The sequence below is a fragment of the Manihot esculenta genome, chromosome 7 (assembly GCF_001659605.2).
Source record: "Manihot esculenta cultivar AM560-2 chromosome 7, M.esculenta_v8, whole genome shotgun sequence".
Classification (NCBI taxonomy): domain Eukaryota; kingdom Viridiplantae; phylum Streptophyta; class Magnoliopsida; order Malpighiales; family Euphorbiaceae; genus Manihot; species Manihot esculenta.
Window position 1 is genome coordinate 1,028,500 of NC_035167.2, and position 25,538 is coordinate 1,054,037.

The 25,538-nt window shown below is 29.1% G+C and overlaps 4 protein-coding genes and 1 pseudogene across 10 annotated transcripts in view; 2 read left to right on the plus strand and 3 right to left on the minus strand.

Moving 5' to 3' along the window:
- Positions 1 to 11,894, plus strand: part of LOC110607847 (putative disease resistance protein RGA3) — a 47,732-nt gene extending 35,838 nt beyond the window's left edge. Inside the window, exons 4-6 of the mRNA XM_043958379.1 lie at positions 11,100 to 11,204; positions 11,302 to 11,389; positions 11,596 to 11,894. The gene's annotated coding sequence lies outside the window, so the exon portion shown is untranslated. The remainder of the gene's footprint in view (positions 1 to 11,099; positions 11,205 to 11,301; positions 11,390 to 11,595) is intronic.
- The window catches only part of LOC110607845, a 32,106-nt pseudogene extending 16,192 nt beyond the window's left edge, over positions 1 to 15,914 (minus strand).
- LOC110607851 (phenylacetaldehyde reductase-like) lies at positions 1,398 to 21,819 on the minus strand. Of its 3 annotated transcripts, none has more exons than XM_043958410.1 (5): positions 21,371 to 21,502; positions 20,933 to 21,124; positions 20,486 to 20,648; positions 19,415 to 19,595; positions 1,398 to 1,649 (listed from the first exon to the last, which is right to left on the minus strand). In XM_043958410.1, exons 1-5 carry the CDS (start codon positions 21,461 to 21,463, stop codon positions 1,505 to 1,507), a joined length of 774 nt encoding a protein of 257 aa, XP_043814345.1. In that variant the 5' UTR covers positions 21,464 to 21,502; the 3' UTR covers positions 1,398 to 1,504. The 3 variants fall into 3 exon arrangements, with proteins under 3 accessions (XP_043814345.1, XP_043814344.1, XP_043814343.1); XM_043958409.1 differs by lacking the exon at positions 19,415 to 19,595 and adding an exon at positions 1,742 to 1,928 and having other exon boundaries at positions 1,400 to 1,649; positions 21,371 to 21,500; XM_043958408.1 differs by lacking the exon at positions 1,398 to 1,649 and adding an exon at positions 19,004 to 19,322 and having other exon boundaries at positions 21,371 to 21,819.
- Positions 7,592 to 9,063, plus strand: LOC122724054 (putative disease resistance protein RGA3). The gene has a single exon (XM_043958394.1). It carries the CDS (start codon positions 7,816 to 7,818, stop codon positions 8,926 to 8,928), a length of 1,113 nt encoding a protein of 370 aa, XP_043814329.1. The 5' UTR covers positions 7,592 to 7,815; the 3' UTR covers positions 8,929 to 9,063.
- On the minus strand, positions 13,035 to 16,183 carry LOC110607850 (phenylacetaldehyde reductase). 5 transcript variants are annotated; one of them, XM_043958400.1, is made up of 6 exons: positions 15,952 to 16,183; positions 14,853 to 15,025; positions 14,424 to 14,615; positions 13,827 to 13,989; positions 13,507 to 13,696; positions 13,035 to 13,370 (listed from the first exon to the last, which is right to left on the minus strand). In XM_043958400.1, the coding sequence occupies exons 1-6, from the start codon at positions 16,001 to 16,003 to the stop codon at positions 13,226 to 13,228; spliced, it is 915 nt and encodes a 304-aa protein (XP_043814335.1). In that variant the 5' UTR covers positions 16,004 to 16,183; the 3' UTR covers positions 13,035 to 13,225. The 5 variants fall into 5 exon arrangements, with proteins under 5 accessions (XP_043814335.1, XP_043814334.1, XP_021602706.2 ...); XM_043958399.1 differs by lacking the exon at positions 15,952 to 16,183 and adding an exon at positions 15,526 to 15,899 and having other exon boundaries at positions 13,507 to 13,693; XM_021747014.2 differs by lacking the exon at positions 15,952 to 16,183 and adding an exon at positions 15,526 to 15,897.
- Positions 21,820 to 25,538: the final 3,719 nt, after the last annotated feature.

Consider the following 25,538-nt stretch of genomic DNA (forward strand, 5'->3'; position numbering starts at 1 on the left):
CAGAGCGGGAAATTGTTCAGGAAACCGAATTTCAAGTTTTCAGAAGTCCAAATCCAACTCAATCACTACCAAAACAATTCCAAGAGCCACGAAAGAGTTTCTCACCTAAGGAATTCCAGTTGCAATTAAATTCAACATCAAAAGAGGAGTCACAAGCCAAATTAAAAAGGGAATTTAAAACCCTAGAAGGATGGAACTCTTCAACTATAAAAGGGCAACCTCCAAACCAGCAAAGGCATCTTCGGCTGAGGAATTGAACTCGCCAGAAACTCTCCAGCATCTTCCTTTTTCTTTTCCTTTCATCTTTTTGTGTATTTAGTCCACCATGAGTGGCTAAACTCTTTTCTTTCTAGTTGAAGTTGGTGAATTTCAGATTTGTGTGATGAATTGGGAGATTTAAATCTCCATTGTTAAACTTCTATTTCTTTTCAATATTTATGCAATTTGAGCTTTCCATAATTATTACTTTGCTTTTAGAATCAATAAGGGTCCATTGTTTTTAAATTGCTTAAGTAATATTATTTGAATGATTTAGGTCCGTAATTGCTTAGGTTGTTCAAATACACATTTAATCAAATTGCATGATCTAGACTTGACCACGCGGTTGGCAAGGTTAGAATTAGGTTTCTCTAAGTCTTAATGCAGTTAACAGTTGTTCGATGCTATAATGCCCCAAGGACGTTCCTTGGCAACTTGTTAACTAGTGTTTGATTAGCGAACGTTTCCTAATCAAACTAGAACTAAGGAGGAATTTGGATTGTGAGAAGCGTCTTCCACATCCAAAACTAATTTATTGAGATAAATAGGAGTATTAAAGAATCAATGATCAATTCTAAACAATCTGAAATAGAACCATACTTCAACTAGAAGCTTTTCTCTTATTGATTTACTCATCTTTAAATTATTGCTTTCTTTTGCTATTTAGTTTTAATTCATCAACTCAAACCCCCCTCTTTTAATTATTTGTTATTTACTTATCTTGGTTATTATTAGGAAGATCTTTAGCAATTGATTCCTCTAAAAATGCCATTTTCATTCTCAATCAAATCTTCATTTCCTTTAAAAATCTGAATTTCCTCTATAAATGTCAATCCTCTCCTATAATTCCAAATCTAATTACATCCTCTTTGCCAACAACCAGTTAGTTCTCATCCTCTACTTCGATACCTCTTGATATCTCCATCTATGAGATTATAGTTCTCAAGCCACCATTGCTCGTTACTCTCTCATGGCGAGTGGATCGCCTCTGTTGATGTCTCTAATACTATCAAAATTTGGAAGGCTTATAATTATCATTTCTTGAACCATTGCTCGTTACTCTGCCAATTGGAAATTTGTCAAAGATTTAAAGAAGCCTTTTGCCTAGTATAAACTAATATTTTTTTCAGCTGCAGGTACATCACCCTTGCTTACTTCAGAAACATGAAGGCCTCAACTGTGGCCAGCAACAATGACTAAATAAAATAAGTTGCAGGTTTCTGACTAGCATGTAAAATAATCCAAGTCAAAAGCTAACTAAGTTCTTCTCCTTCAAACTTTCAACAGTGTCCTTCAAACTTACGTCGAGAGGAGTAAACTTGACGCCTAGACTCTCCGCTCTCTTTTTGGATACTTGATATTTCGTCGAGTGTGGCTTGTCATCTGCGCATCTGCAATCGATACAAATGGATACAAGCTCATCTCTGACCGTTATGTAGACAATGGGTAAAATGGAATGATGTATGTTATCTAAGAAACTTACTCTTTAGGAAGCTTGAGTTCAGGGAAAAGTTTGTGCAAAATCTCCACAGCCTCAGTAGAGTGTACAACTGACCCAACTAAACAATATCTTCCAGAAGCTGAAGAATTCTCAAAGGCATAAATGTGTGCATTGGCAACATCTCTGACATCAACCCATCTGAATGTTGTATTTGGATATTTTTCTGCTCCTGCATCAAAACATCAACCCAGGGAAAAGTTCAAAGGTACATAACTTTTAAAATCTAGAAATGAATTTCTCTGTAAACAAAGCAAGTAATTTTATTTAAAAGTAGTTTAATTATGTTACTAAAACTGCATTTTACTTTTACAAATTTTTTAAATATTGGAAACTTCAGACAATAAAACAAAAATCTCATGAAAGAAAGTAAATTATACTATTAAAAAAAATAAATATATAACTATAATTTTTATTAATAAATATTCGATATTTCAAATGATTTTAAGTTTTTTTTTTTAATTGACAATCAGAAGAGCAGAACCGAAAATCTCTCAGATTTATTCTAATAAATTTACCATTAAATTAAGTCAGAATGCATAGTAATTCTGAATTTAATTCGTTCAATGTCACTAAGCTAGAAATTAAATGAAATTAACCAAACAACTCAACTCTTAATTAAAAAATTAATTAACTAACCACTTTTTAATCCCCACATTGCATCATTACTTCCTTATCCGTACGTGAAACACAATGGTAGGTGAAAATATTTTTTAAATGGATAAATTATTTTTATATCCAATTAAAACATACATTTTTTTTATTTTTTAAATTTTACAGTTTAGTTTTTTATTATATTTCTGTCAAATTAAAAGTTATTTCATTAAAATAATATTTTATTTTTATAAAATTAAAATTTATAAACTAAACTATTTATTTTTAAAAGTTTTGGTACATAAACATTAATTTAACATAATTTAATAATTAAATAATATTATATATTTAATAGTATTTTAATTATTTCAAAAATAATTAATCTTTTTTATCAATTAATTAACCGCTTTTTCAATATAATTCTCTTTTATTTTACGTTTAATTTAAATATTTAGGTGGAAGAGGACGAGAAGGAGTAAATGAAGAAGGGATTGAATTCTACAGTATAGTTATTAATGAAACTATAAAACAAGGAGTTAATTATCTCTTCTTTTTTTTTCTTTTAAAAGACTTGAACACTATATATATATATATATATATATATATATATATATGTATATATATATATATATAATGGCAGACTTGACTAACTGTAACTAAATCATATCAAAAATCTTATTTCTTTCATTTTAAAAAGATTTTTTTCATTTTAAAAAATTTCAAGTCTATAACTTTTTGTTATTATTTTTCATTGGGATATTCCTCCGGCTCTAGAGGATAAATACATCATAGTATTGTGTAAGTGTATATTTTCAAATCATAAATTTTAAGTCAATAATTATTTTCTCATTTGAGTAGCAAATATGCTATTGAATAATTATATAAATTATTTACAGAGAAGATTTCCGTGAATATGCTGATCTTCTCTTTAAAAGATTTGATAATCAAGTAAAGTATTATATTACTTTTAATGAACTATGGGCTCTTAGTGGATTCGCCTATGATGATGGACTTTTTGCCCCTGGTCGATGCTCATTTTGGATGAATAATCAATGTCGTGCTGGAAATTCAGCCACTGAACCTTATATAGTTGCTCACCATTTGCTACTTTCTCGTTCTGAAGCTATACAATTATATAGAAAAAATTACTAGGTATATTTATAGATACAATTTATGTTATATTTTCTTTCTCTGATAAATATGTTTAGAAATTTGAGCTTATTATTTTATTAAATTTATAGACAATTCAACAAGGCAAGATTGGAATAACGCTTTTCACCTTCTGGTTTGAGTCTCTCTCCAATAGAAGAACTGATATAGAAGCATCCAGAATAGCTCTCAATTTCATATTTGGATTGTGAGTCTTTATTTCAAATTAACCTAGCAAATTAAGTCTTTATCATATGCATAAGTTTTATTTAATAAGGACATTTATTTTGTATTTTCTAGATGGATGGATCCTTTAACTTATAGTTGGTATGCAAAATTTAGTTGGAGACAAATTGCTTAATTTTACCAATGAAGAAACTGAATTACTTAGAGGATCATATGATTTTACTAGATTACAATACTATAGTTCCTATTATGCAAAACCAAATGTTTCAATTGATTTATATCGTATAAGATACAAAACCGACAGTAACATCACTGAAACTCGTAAATTAATGTCTACTTCTAATTTTTTTCATATTTTTTTTTCTTGTAGAATGTTTAACTAATGAACATATTATTTTTCTTTTTCCATGCAGCTTATGATTATGATGACAATCTTATTGGTCCACTGGTTAGTATACTAAAAAAATTAAAACAAAAATTATAATAAACAGATGGATTATATATTCATGGATATATGATTAACATAGTACTCAAATTTGCAGGCTTACTCACCTTGACTTTATATTTATCCGAAAGGCATATGACATTTATTGAATTACACGAAAGATAGATATAACAATCAAAAAATTTATATTACTAAGAATGGTAAGTGGTTAATACATTTCTAATGTAGGAATGTTAGTTTTTTAAATATAGTTTCATTTTTTTAATTAATTTTTGTGTTTTTTTATGTTATCTTAGAGTTGACAATCTTAATGATGAAAACCAACCCATTGAGAAAGCATTTAAAGATGAATTCAGGATAGACTATTATTAAAAGCATATGTGGAATACTTTGGGATCTCTCAAGTAAGTCTGAACTTCAAAATCTTAATATAAAAGTTATGGAAACTCTTAATTAAAGTCTCTAATGATGGTTGGTTTTTGCAGAGAATACAATGTTAACATCAAAAGATACTTTGCATAGTCATATTTAGACAACTTTAAATGGAATATTGATTATACTTCAAGATTTGGTCTATATTAAGTCGATTACAAAAATAACCTAACAAGAATCGCTAAGGAATCAGCTATTTTGTTTACAAAATTCCTAAATCCATCAAACTAGTCGATTGGTCTACACTACCTCAACTACAAAAATAACCTAACAAGATTCGCTAAGGAGTTAGCTATTTGGTTTATAAAATTCCTAAATTTATCAAACTAGATAATTGATGGAGATTAGAGATGCAATATTTGTTTCATAAGTTGGAACTAAATTAATTACTTAAAATGTCGCTTGTAATAAATTTTTTATGATGCCTTGTATTCCAGGCATACTTTTACTGTAACTCTTTAAATAAATATTTATACATTATTCTTTTGATTAATATGTTCTATGTGAAAACTATAATATATAACAACTTAAGATGTTATTATCCTAAGTTTTTCCTAATTCTACTCTTAATTAATAAAATTCTCTCTCTTGCCAAAAAGAAAAATATTGATTAATAGGTGAATCTTTTACATTAACAATTACTTAGATCATAAAAGTGAGTTTTTTAGAGATCATTACTAATTTAAGTATTGAAAAAATTATCCATAACCACCACCCATCTCTTTTTTTGCAAATTCATCCTCAATGATCATATCTGTGAAAGAGATTAAGACAATATCACTCACCCATTATAAAAGAAAAAAAACGTCTACTTGCTTTTTTAATTCAATTCTATGTATATATATTTACCATCAGATCTCAAATACTCTATGTTTGAATAAATTCATAATACTTTTTGAATTTGCCTATAATTTTAAATTAATTTTGTAACTTTCACTTTCTTATATAAGAGACATGATTCTAATTCAATTTAATAATAATTTTAGTAGATTCTATTTAATTTTAATTCGATTATAGTTTTGAATCATGATTTCATTACAGAAACAGATCCTACTATGAATTGGTTACTGTATATTTTAATTCGGTTAATTTTAAATCATTAAAATCTATATATTTTATTATTGTTTGAAATATTCAGAAAAATTAATTAATGAATGTATTTTCATAATAAAAAAATTAAATTATTTTTAAGAAAAATAATTTATTTTTGAAAAGAGTATGTCATGTTTTTAAAATTTAAAGATTTTATTTGCATTATTATATATAAATTTTTTAACATCTTTTATTTTTATATTACAATTAAAAAATAAAAAATATATTATTGTCTTAAAAAATATTTTCTTTTTGAAAATAAAAAACACATAAATAGAGATCATCTATATAGAGTGAGCTGCTAATTAAATTAATATAGAAGCAAAATGCCTTTAACAAATTTTTTGTCGATCAATTAACAAATTTTTCGTTGCACACTCAGTCACTCAATCTCTATTTTCTCTGCAAATAGAAATTGATGAGGGGCCCAATATTGCATATTTCAGGTCGTGAATAAAGAAGGTTGGACTGACCCACACGCATAATGAAATAGTAATTTTTTTCAAACTTCAACTTTTGATAAATACTAATTTTATCCTTGTACTTGTTAGGAAAGTCCAATTTAGTCCATCTTCCACTTTTTTCCAAATTAGCCTAGAAGTGCTAAAATATTTCATGATTTTTGGACTACACTCCTCAATATGAAGAAGCTCAATTTCTTGATATTCTTTATTTTTTAAAAATCCTAAGGTAATTTAAACAAAAAGTTTAAAAAGGACTAAATTGAACTTTCCCAATAATTAGAGGACTGAAATAGAACTTTAATCACTTTTGAGTTTTAATTTGTGAATAAGATTTAAGGAGATAAAAGGGATGAGAAAAGAACCTGTGGATGAGTAACAGAAAATATTACAGTATGAAAAACTGCTTCACATCCATCAACTACAGCATCAAAAGATCCTTCTTCTACTAAATTTGCTTTCAACAGATGAAGCCTTTCCTTTGCTCCATCTAGTGCAACCAAATGGTCTGTTTTCTTTGGATCATCTATATCACATTTAATAAATTCATTCAGACTTGTCTCCAATAATTCATTTTATAGAAAAATAATTTAAATAAATTTTTATAACAAAATATATAATTTGATAAAACGAATTTCAAATTAAAAAAATTTAGAATTTTTCATGGTAAATAAAAGAATTGATTGAAAAAAAAATTCAGAGTGTTAGTCTTCTAATAGTTTCCTTAAATCTGTCATTAGCAATAAGCATTCAATTGATTCGATTTAAAATTGAATCTGATAATCTGAGATCCAGAAAATAGGATTTTACAATGTTTTAGGAAAACTTATTCTTAGAAAGAGGTATTATTCCCCTTTTATTCTTTTTTTTTATCTGCCAGTGACGTCTAATTTTAATTTGAGCTAAATTAAATTTAAATTGAAACTATGAACTAATTTAAATAAAATATTTGAAATGCACTAAATTAAAATTTTTCAATAAATACAAAAAGAGATTTAGACTTTTATTTTTATCTCTTATTATAATGTGTTTAAATATCACAATTCAAACTATTTTTTAATAAGCACTCACAGGTTTAGCATGGTGGTAAGTGCATCCATATAAAATCTTAGAGATCTCAGATTCCAATCTTCCAGTACTCATTTCAAAAAAAAAAAAAAACTATTTTTCAATAAATACGTATATATTTCTTCATGTCTATCTAATGCTCTTCTTGACTTCTCTCCATCGTCGTAATTTCTTTTTCTTGGCTCTCATTTTTGGAGTAAGATTTCTAAAAATTATTTCTTTCAGTTTCTTTTTTTATTTAATTATAAAAAATTATTATTTAATTGCTTTAATATAAAAAAAATATTTATGTGACAATCACACTCGTAGTAAATTGTTTTCTGTGATAAAACTAAAGGTTTTATTTGTTTAAAAAAATAATTTGAGTTTATTACGATTTTAATGGAAAGTTGATTCAGACTTTTCATGCAATAGCATTTCCATGGATAAAGAAAATAGACAGTAGTACGACTTTAGCTTAGCTGCCACCGATTACTTCTTTATCAATGTGATGCACGCCGTGGACTTTGACACTTAGACTTCAAATGAAATTACAGTCTGTTGTTGTCTTATAAATATTAGTCATTTGTTGTCACCATCTTCTTCTTCACAGCAACATTTCATCCTTTTACAATCAAACCAAAACACCCAAAATGGCTGACGGAGTTCTCTCTAACGTTGTCGGAAATATCATTACCAAGCTGGGTTCTCGAGCCCTTGATGAGATCGGATTGTGGTGGGGCGTCAAAGGTGAGCTTAAGAAACTTGACGCCACAGTTTCTAGTATTCGCAATGTTCTTCTGGATGCTGAGGAGCAGCAGAAACTTAACCGTCAAGTGAAAGGCTGGCTTGAGAGGCTAGAAGAAGTTGTTTATGATGCTGATGACTTGATAGATGACTTCGCCACTGAAGCTCTAAGGCGCCGAGTGATGACTGGAAATAGAATGACAAAGGAGGTAAGTCTCTTCTTTTCGTCTTCAAATCAACTTGTTTATGGTTTTAAAATGGGTCATAAAATTAAGGTGATTAGGGAGAGTCTAGCTGATATTCAAGGTGATAGAAACTTTAATTTAGAGGTTCGAACTGATCAGGAGAGGATTGTATGGAGGGATCAAACTGAGTCCTCTTTACCTGAAGTGGTTATTGGGAGAGAGGGTGACAAAAATGCAATTACAGAACTTGTATTATCCAATAGTGAAGAAAGTGTTTCAATTCTCTCAATCGTTGGAATTGGAGGGTTAGGGAAGACGACTCTTGCTCAAATCATATTCAATGATGAACTGATTAAGAATTCATTTGAGCGAAGAATATGGGTGTGTGTTTCAGATCCTTTTAATGTGAAAATGATTGTTAGAAAGATTCTAGAGTCTGCAACAGAGAAGAAACCAGAAGATCTTGAGTTAGAAGCACTGAAATCTCAACTTGGAAGAATTATTGATGGAAAGAAATATCTGCTTGTTCTAGATGATGTGTGGAATGAGAATAGAGAACAATGGCAGAATTTAAAGAGATTATTAGTAGGTGGCTCTAGTGGAAGTAAGATATTAATAACCACTCGCTCTAAAAAGGTGGCAGATATACCTAGCACAATGGCACCACATGTTTTGGAAGGGTTGTCTCCGGATGAGTCTTGGTTTTTGTTTTTGCGTGTAGCACTTGAGGGGCAGGTGCCAAAAAATGCAAATGCAAGAGAGATTGGAGAGGAGATTTTGAAGAAATGTTGTGGAGTTCCTCTTGCTATAAAAACTATCGCAGGTCTCTTGTAGGCAAAAAGTCCAGAAACTGAGTGGCCGCTCTTTTTAAGAAATGAACTCTCAAAAATAAGTCAAGATGATAATGATATTATGCCAACACTGAAGCTAAGTTATGATAATCTCCCATCACATTTGAAGTATTGTTTTGCATACTGCGCATTATATCCAAAAGATTATGTGATTGATGTGAAAACATTAATCCATCTTTGGATTGCACAAGGGTTTATTGATTCACCAAGTACGAGTGATTGTCTTGAAAATATTGGGCTTCAATATTTTATGAAACTGTGGTGGAGGTCATTTTTTCAAGAGGTGAAAAGAGATAAATTTGGAAATGTCAAAAGCTGTAAAATGCATGATTTAATGCATGATCTCGCAACCACAGTGGGTGGGACAAGGATCCAGCTAGTAAATTCTGATGCACCAAATATTGATGAGAAAATCCGTCATGTAGCATTGAATTTGGATGTTGCACCACAAGAAATTCTTAATAATGCAAAAAGACTACGATCATTTCTTTTGCTTGGGAAACATGATTACGATGAGCTGTTTATTCATAAAAACTTATGGTGCTTGCGTGCATATGATATGAGTTATTGTAGCATTGGGAAGGTGGATAGTTGTATAAAAATGCTAAAACATCTAAGATATCTTGATGTTTCTTGGAATGTGGAACTTAGGGCAATTCCAAATTCTATTACGGATTTGCTGAATTTACAAGTATTAAATGTCTCTAATTGTCAGGAGCTCAAAGAATTGCCCAAAGATATTAAAAAGCTTGTGAATCTTAGGCATTTATATTGTGAAGGTTGTTACTCTTTGACTCATATGCCAAGTGGGCTTGGGCAGTTGACTTCACTTCAGACTTTGTCAGTGTTCGTAGTGGCAAAATGGCATATTTCCTCAAAGGATGTTGGAAAAATAAATGAATTGAATAAACTTAACAATTTGAGGGGACGTCTTGTAATTAGAAATCTGGGATGTGTGGATAATGAGATTGTAAATGTTAATTTGAAAGAGAAGCCACTCCTTCAATCATTGGAATTAAATTGGGAAGATTCAAATGTTGATAGAGATGAAATGGCATTCCAACCACATCCCAGTCTTAAAGAGTTACATGTGCATAGCTATGGAGGCAGGAGGTTCCCAAGTTGGTTCTCTGCCCCCACGAATCTTGTCAATCTCTGTATATGTTATTGCAAGAGATGTCAGCATCTCCCACCAATGGATCAAATCCCTTCTCTTCAATATCTAGAGATTAGGGTATTAGATAATTTAGAATACATGGAGATTGAGGGACAACGAACATCATTCTTTCCATCCCTAAAGTCTCTCAGGCTAGAACATTGTCCTAAGCTGAAAGGATGGCAGAAGAAGAGGGATGATTCAACAGCTCTTGAGCTACTCCAATTTCCTTGTCTTTCAAATTTCTATTGTAAGAACTGCCCTAATTTGACCTCCATCCCTCAGTTTCCATCTCTCGATGAATTACTATATTTGCGGTACGCAAGCCCACAACTTGTGCACCAAATATTCACGCCGTCAATCTCTTCTTCTTCCTCAATCATTCCTCCTCTCTCTAAATTGAAGATCCTGAAGATTATGGGCAATGAAGAGCTCGAATCTCTACCTCCGGATGGACTGCGGAATCTCACTTGTCTTCAAAGACTAACCATTAAATTTTGTCCGGCATTAAAGTGTCTGCCTCAAGAGATGCGTTCCCTCACCTCTTTACGAAAATTGGATATCGATGACTGTCCCCAATTGAAGAAAAGATGTGGAAATAAAAAGGGTGCGGATTGGGCTTTCATTTCACACATTCCAAATATTGAAGTTGATGACCGAACAATTCAAAGGAAGGGCCGCTATCTACTGGATGATGAAGTTTCGGTAAGTTGGTGCTTTTTCTCTCCAATTTGCAAATTGAACTTACATGAGAAAATCTTCACTCTATGATTCTATTTACACAGATCAATGAAGGATAATTTTTGAAGTGCTGGATGTATCTCTTCCAAAATGAGCAATGTATTACTTTTGAATTCGTAAGTATCCTTTTGTCATTATTTCTTTACAATCAAGATCAATATACACAGTACCAATTTTTTCTTTTATTTTTCTTTTTTATAATTGAGAATTTATTTGCTTTATGATAAAATTTTAACCCTGTTTTCCCACATATACAGGCTCATCAAGCTAGAGGAATCATTTATTTGTTTTTTACGCACCTGAAATTCTAATAAATTGGGAAGTGGGAAACAAATTCAAAGAGATTTTAATTGCATTGGCAGGTCATTCTTCTAACCATCATTTTTATTTATTTTTTAATGTAATTCTGCCTTCATTCTTTTCATGGATATAACTGATTAATTTTGACTCTATGTGCAGAAGTTAGTAGAGGACGTGGAAAAGATGTTATTGCTGCAATTACTTTGATTAATCTTCTAAATTAGGATGAAAATTGATTGTGCTGAAGGTGATTGTCATATGTCAATTTCTCTTCACATGCACTATTCCTTTGTAAATTAAATCAGCAGTATATCTTAATTATTTGGTACTTATTCAAGTTTTTTCAATGTCAAATGCAAAGGTGGAGAAAACCATTTATTCTGAAAACAAAATGTGATTTCTGGGTAAATTCGCCTTGAAAGAACTGCTATTAATGTGTGTGGCCTTCCGCAGAAATGAAGCTGAATGATGGGAGTTTTGCACACTTCTTCGAATGACTTGCTGCAGGCCTGCGTATTTCAGGATCTAAATTCTCACTCGAGAACTCTGTTTTGATCATCCAACATGCGATGCCCAGACTCATCTGTGCTGCTTTTTTGTTTCTAATTTCTCTGATTTTAAGTAGTTTTGCTATTATGCTAATCATTTGTTCATTCAATGCAAATAACATTATTTTCCATTTTTTCCTGAGAAATCAGTTTTTGTATAAATTGTGGTGCCAGAATATGTAAGAGCACTGAATTTTAGATGAATTTTGTAAGAGTATATCACTGGAACCAGAAATCAGATAGAGCATTAAATGAATTGGCTATGAAATCTTAATAAACTTTGAAAAGGCTGAATTAAATTTGAGTTGGTGGATTACTCATTTTCTTTTTCTTGTGTCTTGTTCTTTGGAATGAGGCCTCAAATCAGATGATAAAGAAAAAAGAGATTTACTATTTCATTCTTAAATATTGTCATTATTTATAAATCATGGTAAATAAATCGGTTTTGCATGCATCACTTTTATCTTTATTAATTAAATAGTTATTTTGTTTATTTTTAACTTATTTTTCTGTTAAAAATTTAGTCAAAAGAGTGAAGAACTTTTTAAATCCCAAAATACCCTTCAACTATTAGCTAATCCCTCTACATACGAATCAAAATCAGACAGATTTCTACTATACTGATCTGGGACCATCAGAAAGTATGCAGTCATTACTTTCCTGAATTCTTTTTGTATTTTAACGCTAGACAAGCTGCAGAAGGTATTTCAGATGTTTTACAACCACCCATTCTCTCAAACCATATACTCTAAGACAGTTTGGTACTTACTGCAAGAAAAGAAGTATCACTCCAGACAGCTCTCTCCAGTAACCGTTTTGCCTTGTTTCCAACAAAAATAGGAGAAGTTGGCATTGCTTCAATTAAGTTCTGATCTAATAGAACTTTATTGCTCCCACTAGAATTAAGATCATATCATATCGTGATTTGGAAGATCCTTTAAGATCATAAAAGCGGGTCTCGTTCCTTCCAAACAGAAGATTCTCCGTGATCAAAACAAAAAAGAAGAAAGCAATTGAAAGAAGTTGCTGAAGAAGAGAGAAAAAAAGGGGAAAGAAGACGGGCTTGAGAAGGAGTTGCCGAAGAAAATAAAAGGAGGCAGCGATTGAAAGAATAATAAAGGAAGGAAAATAAAGATATTTTAATATTTGCTCGTTGAACTAAAAGTTAAAATGGATAAAAGGACTGTATAGTTAACGGATGTAAAAGTGAGGGGTGTTTTAATCCATTTTTAAAAATACAGAGGCTAATTTGTAAATAATGATAATATCTAAAGATTAAATTATAAATCTCTCTAAAAAAAATTAATAACTTCCTTAAAAATCATACCTGAAATGAACTTTATCTACCAATGAACCTAAAAGGCCAATGTAATATCTACCAATTGATTCAGTTGTATACAAATTGTTATATATTTTACAAATTGTATTGGTCCACTTTTTTCAAATAAAGACAAAGGGCACCAATAGGAAGCTAAAGCCAATGAACCTAAAAGGCCAATGTAATATTTGCTTTGTTTTTTATCCAACAGCTAAAATCAAATGCTGAGGAAGCCCTTCTCCTTCAAGCTTTCAATAGTGTCCTTCAAACTAACCACCAAAGGAATGAAGTCAATACCCAAAGTTTTCGCTTTTTTCTTGGATACCTCATACTTCGTTAAGTAATTCAATCCGGAGCCACATCTGCAACTCAGATGATATTCCATGATTAAATTAATCATTCAAAACAACTATTTCTCAGTAATCCAAATAATTATAAAACTTAGCCATTCATATAGCTGGTCCAACATGAGCATGCAAAATTATTAAAAAACCATACTTTTTTGGAAGGTGCAATGTAGGATAATGTTGCTGCACAATCTTCAGAACCTCAGAGAAGTGAACATTGCTTTCAATTAAACAATATCTGCCACTAGCTGAAGGAATCTCCAAAGCCTGAATATGTGCATAAGCAACATCTCTCACATCGATGGATCTATAATATGCATCAGGATACTCTTGAGCTCCTCCTACCCAAAAAACAAAATCAACCTATTGTTTCATGATAAATCATGTAATATTGTGTGATTAAATTAATGCTAAAGTTTCAAGATATTTGGTAATCAAATGGACATGTCGTCTTATGTTGGTGGAGCACACCATTTATGAGATTGAAAAGTATCTCGATAGAGCTATTAATAGTTGGCTGCAAAAGAGGACCAAGGACAAACACTGGATGTATTGTAACAAAATCCATCTTCTTGTTTTTTGCAAATTCCCAAGCAGCCTGCTCAGCTAACGTTTTCCCAAGTTGATACCAGAGCTGGAGAAAGAAAAGACCAAATTATCTCATAAACAAAACAGTTAAAGATATAAAATCAAGTTGATTTCATTGTATCATCACAACCATCCAATTGGGATGGCTAAATTAGAAGTAATCAAGATTGATATGCTCAAGGACAAACCATCACGGTCAGATATCCCTTTTTCATCTTCTTTTACCCTTTACCCCTTGTTTAGGGTGATTCATCTTGCAAGAAAAGAATTCAAATAAATTCTTACAAAATTATGCAAGAATTTGACCTCTTTTAAAATGACAATTTTTTAAATTAAAAAAAAATTGATAGAAAAAAAGAATTGATAGAAAAAAAAATCAATTGAATTGGATTTTGGTGAAATTCTTAATTCCAAACGGAGGGTTAGGCAATTAATTTCAGGGCCAAAAGATAACGAGTGGCATTGTAATAGAAGACAAACCTTCTGTTCTGCACAAACAGCTGGATCTGAAAACCAAGTCTCATCAACAACTACATCAGGGGCCAGAGTTTTTCCATTGTATGGAAGAGAAGCAAATGAAGATGTTATAATCACTCTCTTGATAGAAGGAACTTTTGCACAAGATCGAAGAACATTTAGTGTTCCCTGCACTGCAGGATCAACTAGTTCTGCCTGACACATCAAAATAGCCAGCGGCAATCGGTTACATCTTATATGACACTAAGCCTATCAAGCAGTAGTTACGTCAACATAATCAAATAACACAGATAGTGCACAAGTTATTATAGAGAAATATGAGAAAATGTAATGCCAAATGACAACAGAACAGTCAGAAATTGCAGTTTAGGTCCAAAGTGAGGAACTCTATCACATATAAAGGCAGTGAAAAGGTTGTCAAAGATGATGGACCTGAGGATCCGCATTGGCTTGAAGAGATACAGGGGAAGCTGTGTGGAAAACAGCTTCACAACCATCAACTGCAGCATCAAAAGATCCTTCTTCCAATAAATCAGCTTTGAGCAAGTGAAGCCTTTCCTTGGCTCCCTCAAGTGCAAGCAAGTGTGCAGTTTTCTTCAGATCATCTGGGGTACAGAATACAGATTCAATGAACTGAAGTATGAGTCCAATGAGAACATTGAAAGTTAAAGAAACACTAAAACAAGCAAACTAATTTAAGATTTCACATCAGTTTAGTAAAATTTTACTCATATGCTAGTATCTTGCTTTCTTTCCATCGTCCTTGCTTGGTGTTCAAAATAATGATACATGAAAAGTTTAAGTCATTTAGCTACTCAATCGAAGTGAGGGCTGATTCAATTCATTCTTAACAAGCAAACAGCAGGATATAAAATTATCAGTAATCAACAAAACCACATAAAAAAGTGCTATAAGCAATTAAATACCCATGAAATTGTATAAAATGAAGTCAAAACCAGAAGTAAAACATAAAAGATTAGATCCACAGCCGCACAGCCACAACCAAAGTCACTATAAAATCAAACCCTCATTCAAAGAAATTAAGATTCACCAATGACCCAACTGAGCTTGTAGGAAAAAAAGAGACGGATAGGGAGGGATTTACTTGGATTACGAACAGTGGCCTTGACAGTGTAAGCTCTTTGAAGCAAGAATTTGATTAGCCAGGAGGCTATGTAACCAGACCCTCCTGTCACACAGACCACCTTTCCTTCTCCACTCATTTTTTCTTTGAATTAGCTCTAACAAAGGTCTAATCTTTGCAAGCAAAATAGATGCCAAAGATTTTTTTTTTCCAAAAAAGTGCTAAAGACTAGGTAATTTACAGCCAAGTCACAGTCCCCTGCTTAAAATCTGGATAGCTACTGGTAAATTATTTATTTAATAATCTCACCTAACATCACAATATGGTTTACAAAAAGAAATCAATAATAAAATAAAAATAGAAAGTGGAACCACCAGCAACTCTGACGGAGCTGCCACCAACAGTACCTCAGAAAGCCAAAAAAAAAACCCGATTCAAGCAAAATACCGGCAATCCCAGAAAGCATTGAGCTGGATTTGGAGGCGGTATAAACCCACATAATGACTGCAAACACAGGCCGAAGAGCTGAATTAATAAGATCGGCATTTGAAGCCGCTGCTTTGTCTTTGTGGAAGAATGAGATTGAGCAAGAGAAAGGATTCGAGGGAGATTAGTAGGCGAATCAGATTTGCCAGTTCTTCGGGCTCAAATATGAGAAAATTACTTTTACATTTTTTTTTTTGGAGGAATCTAAAAATTAATGGAAATAAGTATTTTTCTAAATAATTTTAATATTTTTTTTTTCAAATAAGTCTGCAATTTTTTTTATTAAAGAGTACATAGATTCTACCGTATTACAATATTCATTAATAAGATATAATTTCTATAATTTTTAAATATTATTTTTAATTAAAATAATATTAAAAAATATTATTATTTTAATTAAAAATAATATTTATTATTAAAAATTAGTATTATAATATGAAAGAACCTAATTAATTTGTAAAACTGCAGGCTTATTTTATATAAAAAAAGGTAATTATAAAAAATTAATTAGTGATTTATTTTTTTTTTTTGAAGTCAAATTAATTAGTGATTTAATATTTTTTAATTAAAATTCTATAGTTTAATTTGTAAGATATGTAATTTTATTCCATTAATAAAATGAGGTTTTTTTATCTGTTAATAATATTTTTAATAAAGATTAATGTGACATTTAAAAATTAATTAAAAATAATTTTGAATTATAATAAATTATATTTTAATTTTTAAAATTTTATAAAATATATAATTTAGTTTAGATATTTATAAATTTAATTAAAAAATTTTATTTTATAATAAAATAGTTCCTTTAATAATAATTTATTTTTATATTATCATAAATTTATTCTTAAATATTATAATTATTTATAAATAAATATTTATATATTTTTTTAAATTAATCTCACATGTTTATTAAATTTAATATTTTATTTTTAAAAATAAATTAATAAAATAAAAATTAAATCAAGAATTTTGATATAAACATTCAAATTCAAGTCCAAACAGGTTTTTTATTGTCTAATTTTTTTAATGATTTTTTATTAATTAAAAAAATATTAATTTTTTCTTTATTTTATTATTTTTATATGTAAAATATTAAAATTTAATAAAAATAAATTAATTTATAAATATAAGGACTTATTAATAATTATAATATTTAGAGACCAATCTATATAAAAATATAGAGGTTAATTTCAATTAAAAATATAAAGTTTAAATTAAAAAATTATTTTATTAATCAAATAAAATTTAATGGATTAAATTTAAAATTATAAAAATTAAAATATAGATTTTATTAAATATCAGGGAGTCAATTGTAATTTTTCAGTGATATTTAACTATGTTAAAAAAATATCATTTTACTACCAGCAAATACATAACAATGGACTAAAATATCCTTAATAAAACTTTTACTCTCAATTATCATTTATTTTACTAATTAATTAAATAAATATCTGAAAATTAATAAAATTAATAAAAAATAGTAACGATTAAAAAATAAATGATTAAAAATTATTTGAATAAATAATTATATTATTTTAAATTTTTTATATTATTTATAAATATTAAATAAAAGTAATAGATACTACTAAACCATCGGCCATATACAGATTTCATTATCTGCATTACTTCTACTTCAAAATAACATAAGATTCAGACACCAAGAAAGCCCTTGTCTTTCAGACATTCAATGGTGTCCACAACACTCACCTCCAAGGGAATGAAGTTGATGCCTAAACTCTTAGTTTTCTCCCTTGAAACCTCATATTTTAATGCAAAAGGCTTCTCATCTTCACATCTGCTAAGCAAGAACAACATCATGCACAATAATTTCTACAATGGTCAAATCCTGTATCCCTCAAAAAAAAAAAAGGAAAGAAAAAAAAGCAAGAACAGTGGCTTTCACTGTATATCCATGATGGAGCAAGAACTTGACCAGCCATGATGCTACGTAACCTGACCCTCCTGTTACACATACTACTTTTCCTTCTCTATTCATTCTCTTCTTCTCTCATTAACTACCGTGCAACTCCATTTTCTCAAAGATTTACTAAAATGAAAATCTTATATGAACCGACGATAATAATTTGGTCAATTATCATTGTTGTAGAATTATGATGAAGTTGTTAGATTGGTCCACAAACAAACATGTCAGATGAATGATGTTGATTCTGTTTGTCATATAGTCATCTAGATTATATAATAATAGACAAAGCAATTTTTTTAATTATTCATTTTTCTGTTTGGTTCCCTGGAAATATAGACAAAAGCACAGAATATGAACTTGAAGAATTTGATAAGAGAAGATGCTCTACAAGCTGAGATTGGATCATCCCAAAAAGCTTGCTGCCCCTGTTAAGCTCAAATCTTTGAGTTTATCATAATAAATAGTTTCATTTTGAGTTTTTATTACTATTAATGTGTTTATCCCTCGTTATCATATTTATCTCTTAACTAAATGGATAAATTAATATAAAAGCAAAATGCCTTTAACAATTTTTTTATCCATCAATTAACAGATTTTCCTGTTACACACAGTCACTCATCTTTACTCATCGCCTATTCACCTTTCTCCTCTTACACAACACAACTCCATTGATCAAATCTCCATTTTCTCTACAAATGTAAATCATCTCTAAAACCATGGTTAGCAATTGATTCCTCTAAAAATGCCATTTTCGTTCTCAATCAAATCTTCATTTCCTTTAAAAATCTCAATTTACTCTTTAAATGTCAATCCTCTCCCAACCGGTTAGTTCTCATCCTCAACTCCCATACCACTTGATATCTCCATCTATGAGATTATGGTTCTCAAGCCACCATTGCTCGTTACTCTCCCAGTGGCGAGTGGATCGCCTCTGCTGATGTCTCTAGTACTATCAAAATTTGGAAGGCTTATAATTATCATTCCTTGAACCATTGCTCGTTACTCTCCCAATGACAAGTGGATCGCCTCTGCTGATGTCTCTAATACTATCAAAAAAATATTGTTATGAGTTTAATCAACAATTGGAAATTTGTCAAAGGTTTAAAGAAGCCTTTTGTCTAGTATAAATTAATATTGTTTCCAGCTGCAGGTACATCACCCCTGGTGCTTACTTCCTAAACATGAAGGCCTCAACTGTGGCCAGCAACAATGACTAAATAAAATAAATTGCAGGTTTCTGTCTAGCATGTAAAATAATCCAAGTCAAAAGCTAACTAAGTTCTTCTCCCTCAAGCTTTCAACAGTGTCCTTCAAACTTACGTCGAGAGGAGTAAACTTGACGCCTAGACTCTCTACTTTCTTTTTGGATACTTGATATTTGGTCGAGGTTGGCTTGTCATCTGCGCATCTGCAATCGATAAAAATGGATACAAGCTCATCTCTGTCCGTTATGTAGACAATGGGTAAAATGGAATGATGTATGTTATCTAAGAAACTTACTCTTTAGGAAGCTTGAGTTCAGGGAAAAGTTTGTGCAAAATCTCCAGAGTCTCAGAAGAGTGTACAACTGACCCAACTAAACAATATCTTCCAGAAGCTGAAGAATTCTCAAAGGCATAAATGTGTGCATTGGCAACATCTCTGACATCAACCCATCTGAATGTTGTATTTGGATATTTTTCTACTCCTGCATCAAAACATCTCAACTGCTTGCATCACAAATAATTGCCAGCAAAATATATAAAGTAATAATTAGGCACTTACATTCTGATAGAATTAAGGAATCTCAGGGATTCGTAATAGTTTTCTTTTTTAAGAGCAGTAAAACATGTTGAGTTCTTAGTTTTCAAGCAATTTTCAATTGAAAAATTACTATTTAGTCTTTAATATGAAAAAACACATTAGTTAATCTCCCAGTTTTGAAAAATATATTAAAACATTTCTTATATTTTAAAATTTCTACTAATAAGTTCTTTTATTAATTTTGACCACTACGTATTGCAAATAAATCTAAAATGCCTTCAATACAGAAGAACTAATTAGTAGGTTATAAAATCAAACAACCAACAAATGAGTTTTTCCAAATCACAGGGACTAAATAGTAAAACACTTAAAAGCTAAAACTAACAGAAGCACTAATTAGTAGATTTAAAATGTTATGGATGTTTTAATATATTTTTCAAAATTGAGGATCCAATTAATAAATTTTCACATAACATAAGGACTAATTAGTAAATTTCTCTTTTCAATTTTCTGACTTATTCTAATATCTTTCTTATGTTTGACCTCAACTATTTTGAGATTGAGACTCAGTACGTTGTTGAGCTGAGTGTCTAATATGTTTTTCCTTCTTGTTGTGTTTAACTCAAGCTTCTATCAAGTCATTAGGATTGAGCCATCGTGGATTTTGTGCCAAAAGCATAGTAGGTCTGGAAATTCTCACAGGAATTTGCATTTTATTAAATATTAGCCACACATAAAGATTATACAGGGATAAAACCTTTGAAAAACCTGGCAGTATAAATTTATAAAACATTTCAAGCAAGGAGAAGAAAATAGATGAAAAATTACCATTTATAAGTTTCAGAACAGACTCTGAGCTAGTATTAAGTGTTGGCTGTAAGAGAGGACCAATCACCAATCCTGGATTTATTGTAACCATGTCTATTCCATTCTCTTTTGTAAACTTCCAAGCAGCTTCTTCTGCTAAGGTTTTTGAAAGCATGTACCATAACTGACAAGAAACAAGACAATTTGTTGAACATGTACAGACAATGGTTTCTGGTCTGCATGCTACAATGCATAAAACATGCAACACAACCAAGCCAAAGAAAAGTGAAAGGAAAAACGAGAGAATTTTTACATATTTTCAGAACAAAAAATTATAGGACAGAGGTTCCACAGTTCATGTAACAAGATTTGCTAACTTATATTGCATAAACATCGTTTCGGGCAGCATTAACTGAAAAAGCTTTTAGAAATATGCTGTTGTAATAAGAAGTCAGTGCTTCTATATACCTTTGATTTCTCACAAAAATCAGGATCCGAAAACCATGTCTCATCAATTATTACATCAGGAGCAAGAGGTTTCCCATTGAATGCAACTGCTGCCATGGATGATGTTATGACCACTCTTTTGATAGAAGGAACTTTAGTACATGATCTAAGAACGTTAAGTGTTCCCTTCAATGCAGGATCAATAAGTTCTGCCTGAAGAGGAAAAAAGGAAAAATATCAATGGGGGTATTAATAAAAAAAAAACAATTAAAAAAAAACAAGAAGGTGCTCATATTCGAATAAACTCATTGGTTGATAAACTTGTTTAAATTATCACTTGAAAATATCTGCGAGTATTTAAGGGATTTCCATTTTGGTTACTACTTGAAAATTGAAACTTTTGACAACATCACATATTAAAAGACTCTAAAACTAAATCACAACTAAGAGGAGATTTACCTGGGGATCAGTTGCAGATAAATAAAATGGAGATGCTGTATGGAAAACACATTCACATCCCTCAACCACAGGATCAAAAGACCCTTCATCCATTAAATCTGCTTTGAATAATTGCAGTCTTTCTTTAGCTCATCAAGTACAAGCAAGTGTTCAGTTTTCTTTGCATCATCTGAGCCATATATCAACAGAATCTTTTATTTCAATAATCATGGCTAAGCTACCCAGATTAAATAATTTTAAGGTTTATCTTAGTCAACCACCTGTTTAGGTCATGATCTCAAATTAGGCTATTTACTGATATATCAAGTTCAAATTAAAGAAATCGCAGAAACCCAAAAACTTTAATGATCACAAATGATCGGAAAATTAAAAAGAAAATTCAGTACGCAAGAGCAAAAGTGAATAAACGAAGCCAAAGATCAAGTTATCTACTTCACAGACTGCCAAGGATATAATTTGATCAGAATATATGTTGTCTCCAATAATTCATTTTATAGAAAAATAATTTAAATAAATTTTTATAAAAGGAAATTGAGAGCTTTTCTTTGATCCGTCCGTTTGGTGAACATTCGATCGGTTCAATTCAAAATTAAACTGAATCGAATAAATTAAAAATTAAAATTTTAATATTTATAAAAATCAAACCGAATCAATTTTCATCAGAAATCAAATCAAATAGAATCGATTTGATTCGATTCGATCCAATTCAGTTCAGTTTGATTGATTTAAATTTTTTTATAATTTTTTTTATCTTTTACACTTTATTTCTAATATTTTAAAATTTAATTAGAATATTAAAAAAATAATATAATAAATAAAATATAATTATTAATTAAAAAATAAAAAATATTACATAATTTTATTTATTTTTATTTTAAAATTTATAATTTAATTTATATTAAAATAATATATCGTCTATCAACATCTCGTCTAAATTTTAAAAATATTTTTAAAATTTTCAGGCTAAATAAAATAAAAAATTGAAGATGAGCTGAGTTGAAATTTTTTAATAAGTGGATGGGTGAAGTTAAGCATTAAACTTTAAAAGTATTTTTTATTATATATTTTTGAAAAGAAATAATAAATACTGTGTTATATTTTTTGCCACTTTCCTTTCATCTTTTCTCTAAATTTCTTTTTAATATAATTAACTCCGATTTAAAAAATTAAATTCAAACTATTTTTAAAATTTTTATCTTGTCGTATTTTATTATTGCCCCACTTGCAATAATTAGATAACAAATAATTTTTATTTAAATTAAATTTATACAAATTTATTATATAAATAAATATAATTATTATATATTATAAATCTATATGAATCGGGTCAAAATATTTTTCTTTACATGTAAACTATTAGCTATTTGATCCTCAGAGAAGTTACCATTTGGGAAAAGCCATCTAAAAGGAATAATCCAAAAGCTATTATTGGCATAGCCATCTACTTTACTTTTACATATATTTATTAAATTATAGATAGCGGACCATTTAGCAATACTGTACTTACAATAAAATAAAGACAGTACTTTTTAAAGATTTGGAAAATCTTTAGTTAAATGTTGTTGATGTGCGACCTCACGTCTCTATTTGTTTTGTTTTTACTCTTCCTGAAACACCCATGCGATGTTAATAGTTTCCCGTTTTTACCCATAAAAATGGTTTTTTATCAATTTAAGATTAAAAATAAAAAGTTATCAATTTACTATCGTTATTAAATATTTATAAATTATTTTTTAAAAATAAAATTACGGATTATATTAATAAAATTTTATCGAATAAAAAAATATTATTTAAAATAAAAAGACAATTATACTTAATAAATTTTCTAATTAAAATATGAGCAGTTAAAATAGTATTACGATAAATCTATCTAATCAAAATATTAATTTTAAATTTCTAACAAAAATTTAAAATCATTCAAAATCAAATCCATACATAAAATAATTTCGTAAAAATATTTCTAAGTGTCTGTTTAAACCCCTGTATAAAATAATTTGACAAAAATATTCCTTCTTTCTCGTCTCTTGAATATAAATAATTAAAATTTCTCGAACAAAATCACAAAAAAGAGTTTTTACAAGATAAATCTCGAATAAAATTCCAAGACTGATATCGTCGTTGCGATTTCGAAAACCCATAATAACTAGTAAATCTCCATTGAACATTACCTTTTGAAACAACCAAATCAATAAAATTTGAAAAAAAGTTAACTACAGAAATAGACTCATTACTTTTTCACATTAACAAAAGATATCCTCCTAATCTTTGTCTATTGACTGAGAAACAATCATCAAAATGTAAAAAATTATGAAAAAATTTCATATGAGAACTAAGAGTTTTTATTTCTATTAAAAATAAAATATCCGGCTTATAATTAGGAATCAAATCATTTAATGTAATAATTATTTAAGGATTGTCGCCGTAAATCTGTTAAAAATGTCTGCATATTCTAAAAATTGATTGGATTATATGTGAGAAATATTTTCACTATACAGAAATCATAAATGACGATCGAAATATCTCTAAAGTTCTTTATAGGGACAATAATATGTTTTTTTTTATCGATAATCAATTAACGTAGATCATTTTTCACAAAGAAGGAGAAAGAAGAAGTTAGAGTTAAGAAAGAAAAATAGATAATAAACATTTATAAATTTAAAATTTTATTGTCAACCGCGGTAAAAATTAGTTTTTATCATTTATAAAATCGATAAATCATTATTATCTTTTTTATCTTTTTAAGAATGATCGGTATGACTCACAATAGTGTCGGATTATTATTTAATTTTTTTAATTATTAAAATATTATAATTATATTAATTAATTAATATATTATTTTTATATTATGTTAATTTAATAATTTTATTTATATTATATTTTTTATTATAATAAATTTTTATAATATATTTTATTAATTTTAATATATTATTATAATACTATTATAATTAAATAATACTAATTATAAATTTATTTATCATTTATATATTTATTGTGTGTAATTATTATATTTTATTATTTTTAATATATAAAAAATTATAAAATTTGATATTGTATGATTTAGCTTGAATTTGATTGGTTGTACTTCGGGTTGGATTAGTTTGCTCTTTAGATTTAATTGAATTGATTTGAATTCTGAGTTATGAATAGACCTTTTAATTTTCATCAAACTCTGTTATAAATTTGTACATTGGACCATGATAAATACACGTGGTAGATTTATTGTTAGTTTTGTGCGAAAATTCTAGAGAATTTTAATTTTTCACTGTATGTAATAATATATAGTTTATTTTATATTTAATAAAATTATAATTTAACTACTTTTTAATTTATTATAAATAAATAAATAAAATATTATCTTATGTTATAATAACAAAAATAAATACTAAAATTTAATTATTGATTTATAACTACAGATTAAATATATAAATTAATAATTTTTCTGCTGTTTTTTTAAACCTATTTTTACAGCGTCATTGATAAAATTTCTTTCAAAAACACCCTCTTTGGTTAAACGTACAAGTTCAATCCAATTGCGTTTAACATGAAAATCCTTTGTCTTCACTACCTTTATTATAGGAATCATCAAAAGATGGAGTAGGGAAAAAGGGGGCTTTTTGCAAAATTAGGGTCGGGGCTATTTTTATTTCCGGATTTGGAGTTGAGAAAATTTTATTTGCGATTTTAGGGTTTGACTGCCACATGGCAGCCGAAAAGGACGTCCGGCGCCTCTTTAACAGGCGCCAGAGCCTGGCACCACTTTAAGTGGCGCCAGAGCCTGGCACCACTTTAAGTGGTGCCAGGCTCTTTTTTTTATTTTATTTTTTTTAAATGTCTGGCGCCACTTAAAGTGGCGCCAGACAATTGTTTTTTTTTTTTAAATTGTTATTATTATTATTTTTAATTATTAATATATTATAATAAAATATTTATATTATATTATTTTTTTATTTATATTATATTTTTATAATAATAAATATTTTTTATAATTTTAATATATTAATATTTAAAAAATTTTATTATTAATATTTAAATAAAAAATTACTGAAAATTATATTTCAGGATTATAAAATTGATATTATATTGCGATGAGATGTATAAAAATAATTCAATCATATCGTATAAAGTGATAAATTTTTTTATTATTTTAATATATTAATACATTAATTCT

Coding starts and splice junctions, on each gene's coding strand:
- LOC122724054 (XM_043958394.1), top strand. CDS start 7,816: ATGGCTGACGGAGTTCTCTCTAACGTTGTCGGAAATATCATTACCAAG.
- LOC110607850 (XM_021747014.2), bottom strand. CDS start 15,643: ATGAGTGGAGAAGGAAAGGTGGTCTGTGTGACAGGAGGGTCTGGTTAC. Junction 15,026..15,525: donor GGCCACTGTTCGTAATCCAA/GTAAATCCCTCC, acceptor TCTGTACCCCAG/ATGATCTGAAGAAAACTGCA. Junction 13,697..13,826: donor ACTTTTCAATCTCATAAATG/GTGTGCTCCACC, acceptor TTTTTTGGGTAG/GAGGAGCTCAAGAGTATCCT.
- LOC110607851 (XM_043958409.1), bottom strand. CDS start 21,463: ATGGATGAAGGGTCTTTTGATCCTGTGGTTGAGGGATGTGAATGTGTT. Junction 20,649..20,932: donor ATTTTTGTGAGAAATCAAAG/GTATATAGAAGC, acceptor GTTTCTTGTCAG/TTATGGTACATGCTTTCAAA. Junction 1,929..20,485: donor TGTTCTGAAACTTATAAATG/GTAATTTTTCAT, acceptor GTTTTGATGCAG/GAGCAGAAAAATATCCAAAT.